This window comes from Bubalus bubalis, chromosome 7 (genome assembly GCF_019923935.1).
Source record: "Bubalus bubalis isolate 160015118507 breed Murrah chromosome 7, NDDB_SH_1, whole genome shotgun sequence".
Taxonomy (NCBI): domain Eukaryota; kingdom Metazoa; phylum Chordata; class Mammalia; order Artiodactyla; family Bovidae; genus Bubalus; species Bubalus bubalis.
In genome coordinates, this window is record NC_059163.1 from 94,370,990 (window position 1) to 94,382,779 (window position 11,790).

The 11,790-nt window shown below is 41.5% G+C and overlaps 1 protein-coding gene across 3 annotated transcripts; it reads left to right on the plus strand.

The window, feature by feature from the left end:
* Positions 1 to 4,023: 4,023 nt before the first annotated feature.
* On the plus strand, positions 4,024 to 8,047 carry LOC102394237 (tropomyosin alpha-3 chain-like). Of its 3 annotated transcripts, none has more exons than XM_044946150.2 (2): positions 4,024 to 4,189; positions 5,922 to 8,047. In XM_044946150.2, the coding sequence occupies exon 2, from the start codon at positions 5,987 to 5,989 to the stop codon at positions 6,749 to 6,751; it is 765 nt and encodes a 254-aa protein (XP_044802085.2). In that variant the 5' UTR covers positions 4,024 to 4,189; positions 5,922 to 5,986; the 3' UTR covers positions 6,752 to 8,047. The 3 variants fall into 3 exon arrangements, with proteins under 3 accessions (XP_044802085.2, XP_006077250.3, XP_025146119.2); XM_006077188.4 differs by having other exon boundaries at positions 4,025 to 4,189; positions 5,925 to 8,047; XM_025290334.3 differs by lacking the exon at positions 4,024 to 4,189 and having other exon boundaries at positions 6,069 to 6,136; positions 6,271 to 8,047.
* The last annotated feature ends 3,743 nt before the right edge of the window (positions 8,048 to 11,790 follow it).

Consider the following 11,790-nt stretch of genomic DNA (forward strand, 5'->3'; position numbering starts at 1 on the left):
GATGGCCCATACTCTTGGAGTGTGCTTCTCTCTGAATCCGAACAAATCTACCTCTTACCTATCGCTGTGTCTCTCACTGAATTTTTTTGCAATGAGACATCAAGAACTTGAGCTTCATTGGTCCTGAAACCAGGCAACATGGATTTTGACCAGGCTCAAGTCCCATTCGGACATAACTGAGTAGCTAAGCATAGCACAGAGTCCCTGCCAAGTGGGTTTGAGTCCCAACCTTAGATAAACAGTTTCAAACACAACTTTCAGAAATGGAAAGATGATGACCTGCCCAATCAAACAGTGTCATAGATGGAAAGAGGAGCTGAAGGATGGGAGGAACAGGCAGTGGGAAAAGCATGCTGAGGAACCCCTTTCATAACTTGCCAGAAAAACTGTTAAATGCCTGACCTGTGCCTACAATTTTCATTGGCCAGATCCTTGGCACAAAGGAGGTTAAGGACAGACGAACCCTCACCTGCTTGGGCAACAGCTACAAGGGCACAGAGGACAGTGGAGCCTTTGGGACGCACTGGAGAGCAGCCCCTGCCAGAGTCCCTCAATTGCACCCACTGGCACTCGCTTGTTCACAGAGGGTTCAAGGAAACAAGAAACAAGAGATTGTAAAGGAATTAAGGTTTTGTTAGCCATATGTCCTTCCAGCCATAGGGGCAAGGACCTCCTACCTTAACTGGAGATCTTCTGGAATTTGAGACTGAGCCAAGTGAGCTTTCTACCGAGTGTGTTTTTGCTGTCCTGATTTCCTGCACGCTGGGCTTCTTGTCACGTCCACTGCCCTGGGTTTTCTTCGTGTTCAGCTTCCACCATGTGAGCTTTTGCCAAGTTGAGCTTCTGGGGGCCAAGCCAAGATTGTTTCAGCCAGGTTAAATCCCAGAAACAGCACCAGGTTATGTCGAGGCAGTGTGTAATTTCCTCAGTTCCATCTCACCACAGCAAAAATTTGAAGCAGTGGCCTAGTGTTACAGCTCAGTTACAGCTCAGTTTTATTTGGCAACCAAAGAAAAGTACACCTTGAGGTGTGGGGGTGGACTGACCCCAAAGGAGAGGCCTCAATCCATCTTGGCTTTCTCCTTTTATAGATTTGTCTCTTTCCCCCTTTGAGCCTGCCCTTTGCAAATTGGGCTGGCCAAGAAGGGGGCATGTTTGTTTCACCTGAAGTTCTCACTCTGGTCCGTGGATTTTCTTTTGTTCCATTTTCGTGGGCTTTTCCCTTTGTTTGTCTTTTAGCCACCACAATTTTGGACTCCTTTCTTCTATTCTAACTACATAACAGTTCGATGAACACAGTCAAGGCTAAAAAGCAACACCTTTCCAAGCAGAATTGGGCAAGGTGTTTGGTTTTGTGTTTGTTAGTTGTTTTGCTTGTTTTGTTTTCACATATCACCCAGAAACCCCTGGACCTGTGAGGTTTTATGAAGAATTCTTACAGCATTTAATCCCAAGCAATGCAATTTTAGCTGACATACATCAGTTTAAGTAGTGTTGAAGTAAAATTCCATTTTAAACAAGCCAGCATAGAAAATAATGTACGGTACTTCACTTATCCAAAGGGCTCCACAGTTATCTAGAGACATGACTGCAAGTTATTTCTTTCAATACTGGAATTGGTCTGGCCACAATTTACCAGATTTTCTACCTTCAATGTGGTTCATAGGCATTTTTGCCTTCTGAAGTAAACTTCCAGAATGAACCCGTTATCTACAAAGGCATCTAAATTCTGACTCTAGCTTCTCTGTTAGAATGCTTTAATTACCAAGACCTTAGAGGAATAATCCACTGAGCTCAACTGCAAAACCTTCAGATCTACAAATTTCCCTTATTGCCTACTATAAGTTCCCCTGTAGGTGGCCTGCAGAGCAGTGGGAGGGAGCAGTGAATTTTGTTGCCCATTTTCTTCTGTTGTTTTTCAGTGATATGCTTTTGAGTCTAAAAGATTTCTATTGGCCTGTGTCTTCCCTATTTCTATTTCTAAAGGACTACCAACCACTCCAGCCTGGCTTTTCTGGGAATCTAACCTCCTGCACTTGGTCCCAGGCCTCCAGGGACTGTCGCCTTGGTTCACTGGAGCAAGTGAAGGGAAGGAAAGAGGCCAGCAATTACAAACAGCTTGTGACTCATTTTTAGCAGCATAATTGGGCTCACAGAGGAGGGTCTGTCCACTGAAACAGTTCAAAGTCCTAGAGAAACAAACGTTTATGGTTTATCTATTCAAAAGAATACTCAACAGCCATTCAGACAAGGTAGTAAAGGCATGTCCAACTTCAGGGAAAGCTGTCCGTAAAGTGTTGTTAATTATAAGCTTCTACCTGGAGTTTGGAGAGTGAGCATAGGTTCACACAAAACAAAAGTTCTGAAAGAATACATACCCAAGTAGCAGCCATGCCTATTTCAGGTTGAGGTATAATGTCTTCCTTTGTTACTTCCTTCCCCTCCTTCTTTTCTTTCTTCTTTCTTTTTGAATTTTCTCAATACTTTTCAGTGAGAATTTATGACTTTTGGCGTTTCCAGAAACTTTCATTGGGTTCTCTGGGTACTCCTGAGTACATGTTCAGACCCTAAAGCCTCTTCCTCCTCTGGCCTCGCCCCACCTCCCCGTAGGGCCTCTGGGACTCGCTACTCTGGCTCTGCAGTAAATGAGAACACTTTGAAAATCAGGCCTGGTACCTCTTGTCCAAGTGATCCTGGGAAGTTTTATTACTCAATGGTCCTCATGTTTATTGTCTGTGAAATAAAAAACTTAGTAATGCCTATAGTCAAGCACTGTGGTCATATAAGGGAATTATGTTATCCAATGAGGCCAATTGAGATAATAAATGAAAAGTGTTTGTTGACTGTAACCCATGTGCAATTCTTAGCTCTTATAATATCCTTGCTATCCACACAGGAATAGGAGAAGTCAAGAGGACCTAAGCCCAGCTGATAGGACTGCTCCTTACAAGTGGCTTACAGGTGTGTGGTGGTGTAATCATTCATTTTTGACAGAAATGCTGTTATTGAAATCAGATTTCCCTACTTGTCTCAGTAATGTCTTTCTAGTCATTGTTTTCACATTTTGATATTTAATCAAAAAGGCTTTTAGAAACTCCAGCTATGAAATGTGAAGAAAGTGGTCTACAAGTATGAAATGTCCTGAAACGTAGCTGACTGTAGGTCCTGGCTCTAGGGTTGGAAGAATAGAGCCCCAGGTTGCAGCATGGTCAATAGCCAGATTCTCTAAAGACATCCCCAGAGTCTCTGGTGAAACTGATCTTATGCCTAGGGTTAGATTGAAACAACCATATTAATAAAAATTGTGATTCAGAATTGCCCCTTTGACAGTGAATTATTGACCCCATGAAGAATATTGGCATACATGAATGATCTTCACTCCAAAATAAAAAATGTAAATGCATTTTGCTTGTTACTTATATGTCTATTCTCTGCTTTCTCACAATGCTGCTGGAGTGGGTTGCCATTTCCTTCTCCAATGCATGGAAGTGAAAAGTGAAAGTGAAGTCGCTCAGTTGTGTCCGACTCTTCGCGACCCCATGGACTGCAGCCTACCAGGCTTCTCTGTCCGTGGGATTTTCCAGGCAAGAGTACTGGAGTGGGGTGCCATCGCCTTCTCCTTCTCACGATGCAGACATAGTTCAATTCTTTTATACTTAGAAGCTTTTTGACCGAAGTCTTAAAAACATACACAATGACAGATAAGAAGTATAGCATCTCATCCACTTTATTTTTTAATTTTTCTTGGTGTGCTGCTCAGCATGTGGAGCATGTAGGAAAGGCTCAGGTCTGTAGAAAATTTTTATATTCTAAAGTGGTGCTTTGAAAACCCCAATGGGCAGACAGGTCACCCAGGGACTCTTGTTACTTGTGGATTGTGCTTCATTAGGTTTAAGATGGGCTCCTGAGTCTGTTTCTAAAGGCACACAGGTGGTGCTTGTTCTACTGGTCTGCTGACCATAATTTGACTAACAAGCTGAAAGGTACAGCCCACGGGTATGCATTTGATTTCTATTAAAGAAGTAGAAGAGGCTGCTGCTGCTGCTTCTGCTAAGTCGTGTCCGACTCTGTGCGACCCCATAGACTGCAGCCCACCATTCCTAAGTATCCCAAGCTTCCTACTGTCAGCCTCAACTGCGCATGCTCTTCGCCTAGTGTGGCCCACAAGTTCAACCCTGCAGGAACCAAGGTATGTCCTATTGTTTTGTGTTACCTTATTGAATAATATATTAGAAAGAGCTTGCAGAAGTGCACACAAGAACAAAACTGAAAAGAAGTCTGCATCTGTGGCTGTCGCCTGCCAAAGAGACTAAAGTAGTTCATGAGAAAGACTGAGCAGTACTACTGACCTATCGTTTAAAATGCCTTGTGAATTAAATCATTCTCTCTTAACTTCAAGTTTTAAAGTGTCATCTCAAATATTTTGCATTTTGTGTGTGGGGGGGGCAGGGCGGGGACACACTCAGAAGAACTGTTCAGAAGGAGAACGATTAGAATTTGTCAATGATTTGAATAAATAGAAATAATACATAAGTTAAACAGTGGCAGATTTCAAGAATTAATAATGTTGATAAGATGCTGCTTTTATCCAGAGAAAGGGGGAATTAGCAACAGGGAGCAGGTTTGGGGGAAAGAAAAAAAGGGAGGAAAAGAATAAACTATAATTCATACAGTTTGGGACCTCTTAGTTTTTTCTAGTAACTGGTTGGAAATGTAGGAATGTCTTTTATGGAGCCCAAGGGAGAAGAAAATTTCAGAAAAGTGGGTAGAGCAACCTCCATTGCTAAATGCTGCTGGTGTGATGTTGCGTGTGAGTTGAACAGTGGAACAAAGTACAAGAGAACATGTAGTCTTTGAAAAAGCAATCTTAACGGAACAGTTAAAGTTCAGAGTCGAGCAGTGGTATTAAGGCACTGGAAGGTGAGTCTCATGTAAGTCAGTATTGTAGGTAGTCGGTGGAAAGTAGAAAGAAAAAGGAAATTTAATCTCAAACCAACATATATCTGAATCAGTTGGGGCGCTTGTAATAACACTGTTTTCTGGGCCCCACCACCAGAGTTCCACACTCTATAGGTCAGATATGAAGCCCCAGGAATGTGCAGTTCTAATACATCCCATGCACTGGGGTTACATGGTTGGGGGCCACTCTTTGGAAATAATGGATTTAAATCAGGCTTTTGTAACCTTGGCAATATTACCATTTTAGACAGATAATTCTTTGTTGTACAGAGCTGTCCCGGGCTTTATAAGATGTGTACCAACATATCTGGCCTCTACCCACTAGATGCCAGTTGCATCCCCAGGATAATACAACTAAACATGCTTATAGGTATTACCAAATGTCCCCTGAGGGTCAGAATTGCCCCCAAATGGGAACCACAACTTTAGATAATTCAACAAATCTGAAAAGACTGTGAGAAAATCCAGAAATGATGAAGGGGCTTGGTCTGAAAAATGAAGATCCATGTGAAACAATGGAACAGAGTAGTAATCCATGCTCTTCAAAATTTAATGACCAGGTTATGATAAGGGCTCAGTGTTTGGCTTTTAAGTGAATTAACCCCAGACAATCAACTTGGAACTAACTTGCGCTGTAATTTCAAGCTGCTTTCAGCTTTCCTCATCCTGGAGTCCTGCAAAGCATTTTTAGTCAGCTGTCCCTGATACATGAATGACCCTTTGTCTTCTAAAATGTGGGCTTTCTGGATCACTGCCTCACTTATGTTTAAGTGTCCTCAATTATGACTTTCTTATTCTGAAGCCCCTGCTATTTATTAGACAAAGGAACATTTTGTACCAGGTTATCAAGTTTATTCTGTGCTCCAAAGTTTTGTTTAATGTCTTTTGGGGGGCTGTCTTCTAGCAGCATATCGTTGAGTCTTGCCTTTTTTTTTTTTTTTTTTAAATCCAATCTGGGTGAGAAGCGGCCGCAACGCCGAGCAGAGGAGGCAGGAACCCGAAGGCAAGCAGGAGCTGGGTGGGGACCATGGCCGGGATCACCGTCATGGCCGCGATCGCCGTCACCGAGGCGGTGAAGCGCAAGATCCAGGTTCTGCAGCAGCAGGCCAATGATGCAGAGGAGAGGGCCAAGCGCCTCCAGCGGAAAGTGGAGGGAGAAAGATGGGCCCGAGAACAGGCTGAGGCTGAAGTGGTCTCCTTAAACCGTAGGATCCAGCTGGTTGAAGAGGAGCTGAACCGAGCTCAAGAGCGCCTGGCTACTGCCCTGCAAAAGCTGGAGGAAGCTGAGAAAGCTGCTGATGAGAGCGAGAGAGTTATGAAGGTTATTGAAAACCAAGCCTTAAAAGATGAAGAAAAAATGGAACTCCAGGAAATCCAACTCAAAGAAGCTACGCACATTGCAGAAGAGGCAGACAGGAAGTATGAAGAGGTGGCTCGCAAGTTGGTGATTATTGAGGGAGACTTGGAGCGCACAGAGGAGCGAGCGGAGCTGGCAGAGTCCCGTTGCCGAAAGATGGGTGAGCAAATCAGACTGATGGACCAGCACCTGAAGTGTCTGAGTGCTGCTGAAGAAAAGTTCTCTCAAAAAGAAGACAAATATGAGGAAGAGATAAAGATTCTCACCGATAAACTCAAGGAGGCAGAGACTCGTGCTGAGTTTGCTGAGAGATCGGTAGCCAAGCTGGAAAAGACAATTGATGATTTGGAAGATAAACTGAAATGCACCAAAGAGGAGGACCTCTGTACACAAAGGATGCTGAACCAGACTCTGCTTGACCTGAATAAAATGTAGAGCACCCCAGCCCCGCCCTGCCGCTGCTCCTCCCTCTCACCCCGACTCCGACTCCACTGGGGCCGGCCTGCCCGAAGCTGACCTTTAAACGGAGGGCTGATCTTGAACTGGAAGGCTGCTTTCTCCTTTCGCCACCTCTCCCACTCCCCTACTCCTGTGTCCTTTTCGCCAAATGGTCTCTGCCTCTCCCCAGAGATTCCAGTTGGGCTGGAGCCTGAGCACCTTTGGGAACGTTTAAGGGAATGTGAGCACAATACAAAGTGTCTTTAAAAGCATGTTGTGATGTACACATTTTGTAATTACCTTTTTTGTTCTTGATGTTACAACCATTTGTAAAAAAAACATTCCAGATAATTCCGTAGAACTGAAGCAGCAGTCTAATCCTTTTCTCACTTTTGGAAGGTAACATTTCAGCTTAATGCATATTGCCTTCTCCAGAGAGAAAGGGAAAAGGTTTGGGCCTGCCTTACTGAGAGCCTAGCAGCCCAGAGAAAGGCTCCATTTGGGGAAACCTCATTGCCCTGTAAAAAGTACCTGCCAAACCAGAAAGATGATTCCGGGAGGAGTTAACCAAAAAAAAAAAAAAAATGCTGTTCAGGTTTTCAGCTTTACGGTATCTTTGGAAAACCTTTTTTTTTTTTCTTTTTTCATCAGAAGTGACCAAACAATTAAGATGGTGAAACCTGAGACCAAATCCTTGTCCCAGCTCTACCCTGTTCCCAACTGCTCACAGAATGGATCATGTGCCCCTTATATTGAAGTGACCACTTATTTGTTCTCCTGCCTCCTTGAAAGAAAGGAAAGAAAATTATGTTTTGCCACTGATTTAGCCATATGAGACTTGTCTCATCACCCTTTTCTGGGTCTGAAGCTGCTGTCTCTAAAAGTGCCATCTCACCGTGCTTTGTATCGGTTAGTGCTGGAGAAATCTTGAAAAGCGTATGTACAAAACTTGTAAATTTTTATATTTTGGAACGTTGCTTCTTTGGGGTTGAGGCACACTGGTCACCCCTCTGCCTGTGAGAGCTCTCTACACTCTGTGGGCTAGCAGTGCGCTGATCTTTTAAAGTTTCTTTCCCTACCCAATCCCCCCTTTTTGATGAGGTTTCAGTGAGGTCTGTTAGGGGTGCGTCCTGCAGCTTAATTGGCTTAAAATGTTCTCTCCTTTGGTGTAGTCTCTTTGGGGACCAACTGGGAGAAAAAAAACCAATAGTGTAACTGTTTTGATACTGAAAATTGATAAATGTCTTTTTGAAATAAAGAACCAGTCCCTCCAAAATAAATAAATCAATCCAATCTGACAATCTGTTTTTTTAATTTATTTATATTAATTAGAGGCTAATTACAATATTGTATTGGTTTTGCCATACATCAACATGAATCCGCCACGGCGTACACATGTTCCCAATCCTGAACCCCCCTCCCACCTCCCTCCCCATACCATCTTCTGGGTCATCCCAGTGCACCAGCCCCAAGCTTCCTGTATCCTGAATCGAACCTGGACTGGCAATTCGTTTCTTATATGATATTATACATGTTTCAATGCCATTCTCCCAAAACATCCCCCCCACCGCCGCCACCCACCACAGAGTCCAAAAGACTGTTCTATACATCTGTGTCCCTTTTGCTGTCTCCCATACAGGGTTATCATTACCACCTTTCTAAATTCCATATATATGCATTAGTATACGGTATTGGTGTTTTTCTTTCTGGCTTACTTCACTCTGTATAATAGGCTCCAGTTTCATCCACCTCATTAGAACAGAGTCAGATGTATTCTTTTTAATGGCTGAGTAATATTCCATTGTATATATGTACCACAGCTTATCCATTCATCTGCTGATGGACATCTAGGTTGTTTCCATGTCCTGGCTATTATAAACAGTGCTGCGATGAACATTGGGGTACATGTGTCTGTTTCAATTCTGGTTTCCTCAGTGTGTATGCCCAGCAGTGGGATTGCTGAGTTGTATGGAAGTTCTATTTCTAGTTTTTTAAGGAATCTCCACACTGTTCTCCATAGTGGCTGTACTAGTTTGCATAAGAGAGTTCCCTTTTCTCCACATCCTCTCTAGCATTTATTGCTTGTAGACTTTTGGGTCACAGCCATTCTGACTGGCGTGAAATGGTACCTCATTGTGGTTTTGATTTGCTTTTCTCTGATAATGAATGATGTTGAGCATCTTTTCATGTGTTTGTTAGCCATCTGTATGTCTTCTTTGGAGAAATGTCGATTTAGTTCTTTGGTCCATTTTTTGATTGGTTCGTTTATTTTTCTGGAATTGAGCTGCAGGAATTGCTTGTATATTTTTGAGATAAGTTGTTTGTCAGTTGCTTCATTTGCTATTATTTTCTCCCATTCTGAAGGCTGCTTTTTCACCTTGCTTATAGTTTCTTTTGTTGTGCAGAAGCTTTTAATTTTAATTAGATACCATTTGTTTATTTTTGCTTTTATTTCCAATATTCTGGAAGGTGGGTCATAGAGGATCCTGCTGTGATGTATGTCGGAGAGTGTTTTGCCTATGTTCTCCTCTAAGAGTTTTATAGTTTCTGGTATTATGTTCAGACCTCTAATCCATTTTGAGTTTATTTTTGTGTATGGTGTTAGAAAGTGTTCTAGTTTCATTCTTTTACAAGTAGTTGACCAGTTTTCCCAGCACCACTTGTTAAAGAGATTGTCTTTAATCCATTGTATATTCTTGCCTCCTTTGTCAAAGATAAGGTGTCCATAGGTGCATGGGTTTATCTCTGGGCTTTCTATTTTGTTCCCTTGATCTATATTTCTGTCTTTGTGCCAGTACCATACTGTCTTGATGACTGTGGCTTTGTAGTAGAGCCTGAAGTTAGGCAGGTTGATTCCTCCAGTTCCATTCTTCTTTCTCAAGATTGCTTGGCTATTCGAGGTTTTTTGTATTTCCATACAAATTGTGAACTTATTTGTTCTAGCTCTGTGAAAAATACCATTGGTAGCTTGATAGGGATTGCATTGAATCTATAGATTGCTTTGGGTAGTATACTCATTTTCATGATATTGATTCTTCCAATCCATGAACATGGTATATTTCTCCATCTATTAGTGTCCTCTTTGATTTCTTTCACCAGTGTTTTATAGTTTTCTATATATAGGTCTTTAGTTTCTTTAGGTAGATATATTCCTAAGTATTTTATTCTTTTCATTGCAATGCTGCTGCTGCTAAGTCACTTCAGTCATGTCCGACTCTGTGCAACCCCACAGACGGCAGCCCACTAGGCTCCTCTGTCACTGGGATTCTCCAGGCAAGAATACTGGAGTGGACTGCCATTTCCTTTTCCAATGCATGAAAGTGAAAATTGAAAATGAAGTTGCTCAGTTGTGCCTGACTCTTAGCAACCCCATGGACTGCAGCCTACCAGGCTTCTCCATCCATGGGATTTTCCAGGCAAGAGTACTGGAGTGGGGTGAATGGAATTGTTTCCTTAATTTCTGTTTATATTTCCTCATTATTAGTGTATAGGAATGCAAGGATTTCTGTGTGTTGATTTTATATCCTGCAACTTTACTATATTCATTGATTAGTTCTAGTAATTTTCTGGTGGAGTCTTTAGGGTTTTCTACGTAGAGGACAACGTCATCTGCAAACAGTGAGAGTTTTACTTCTTCTTTTCCAATTTGGATTCCTTTTATTTCTTTTTCTGCTCTGATTGCTGTGGCCAAAACTTCCAAAACTATGTTGAATAGTAGTGGTGAAAGTGGGCACCCTTGTCTTATTCCTGACTTTAGGGGAAATGCTTTCAGTTTTTCACCATTGAGGATAATGTTTGCTGTGGGTTTGTCATATATAGCTTTTATTATGTTGAGGTATGTTCCTTCTATCCCTGCTTTCTGGAGAGTTTTTATCATAAATGTATGTTGAATTTTGTCAAAGGCTTTCTCTGCATCTATTGAGATAATCATATGGCTTTTATTTTCAATTTGTTAATGTGGTGTATTACATTGATTGATTTGCGGATATTGAAGAATCCTTGCATCCCTGGGATAAAGCCCACTTGGTCATGGTGTATGATCTTTTTAATGTGTTGTTGGATTCTGATTGCTAGAATTTTGTTAAGGATTTTTGCATCTATGTTCATCAGTGATATTGGCCTGTAGTTTTCTTTTTTTGTGGCATCTTTGTCAGGTTTTGGTATTAGGGTGATGGTGGCCTCATAGAATGAGTTTGGAAGTTTCCCTTCCTCTGCAATTTTCTGGAAGAGTTTGAGTAGGATAGGTGTTAGCTCTTCTCTAAATTTTTGGTAGAATTCAGCTGTGAAGCCGTCTGGACCTGGGCTTTTGTTTGCTGGAAGATTTCTGATTACAGTTTCAATTTCTGTGCTTGTGATGGGTCTGTTAAGATTTTATATTTCTTCCTGGTTCAGTTTTGGAAAGTTGTACTTTTCTAAGAATTTGTCCATTTCTTCCACGTTGTCCATTTTACTGGCATATAATTGCTGATAGTAGTCTCCTATGATCCTTTGTATTTCTGTGTTGTCTTTTGTGATCTCTCCATTTTCATTTCTAATTTATTGATTTGATTTTTCTCCCTTTGTTTCTTGATGAGTCTGGCTAATGGTTTGTCAATTTGATTTATCCTTTCAAAGAACCAGCTTTTGGCTTTGTTGATTTTTGCTATGGTCTCCTTTGTTTCTTTTGCATTTATTTCTGCCCTAATTTTTAAGATTTCTTTCCTTCTACTAACCCTGGGGTTCTTTATTTCTTCCTTTTCTAGTTGCTTTAGGTGTACAGTTAGGTTATTTATTTGACTTTTTCTTGTGTCTTGAGGTATGCCTGTATTGCTATGAACTTTCCCCTTAGGACTGCTTTTACAGTGTCCCACAGGTTTTGGGTTGTTGTGTTTTCATTTTCACTTGTTTCTATGCATATTTTGATTTATTTTTTTTATTTCTTCTGTGATTTGTTGGTTATTCAGCAGTGTGTTGTTCAGCCTCCATATGTTGGAATTTTTAATAGTTTTTCTCCTGTAATTAAGATCTAATCTTACTGCATTGTGGTCAGAAAAGAT

Excerpts from the sequence above, each read along its gene's own strand:
- LOC102394237 (XM_044946150.2), top strand. The coding sequence starts at position 5,987 with ATGGCCGGGATCACCGTCATGGCCGCGATCGCCGTCACCGAGGCGGTG.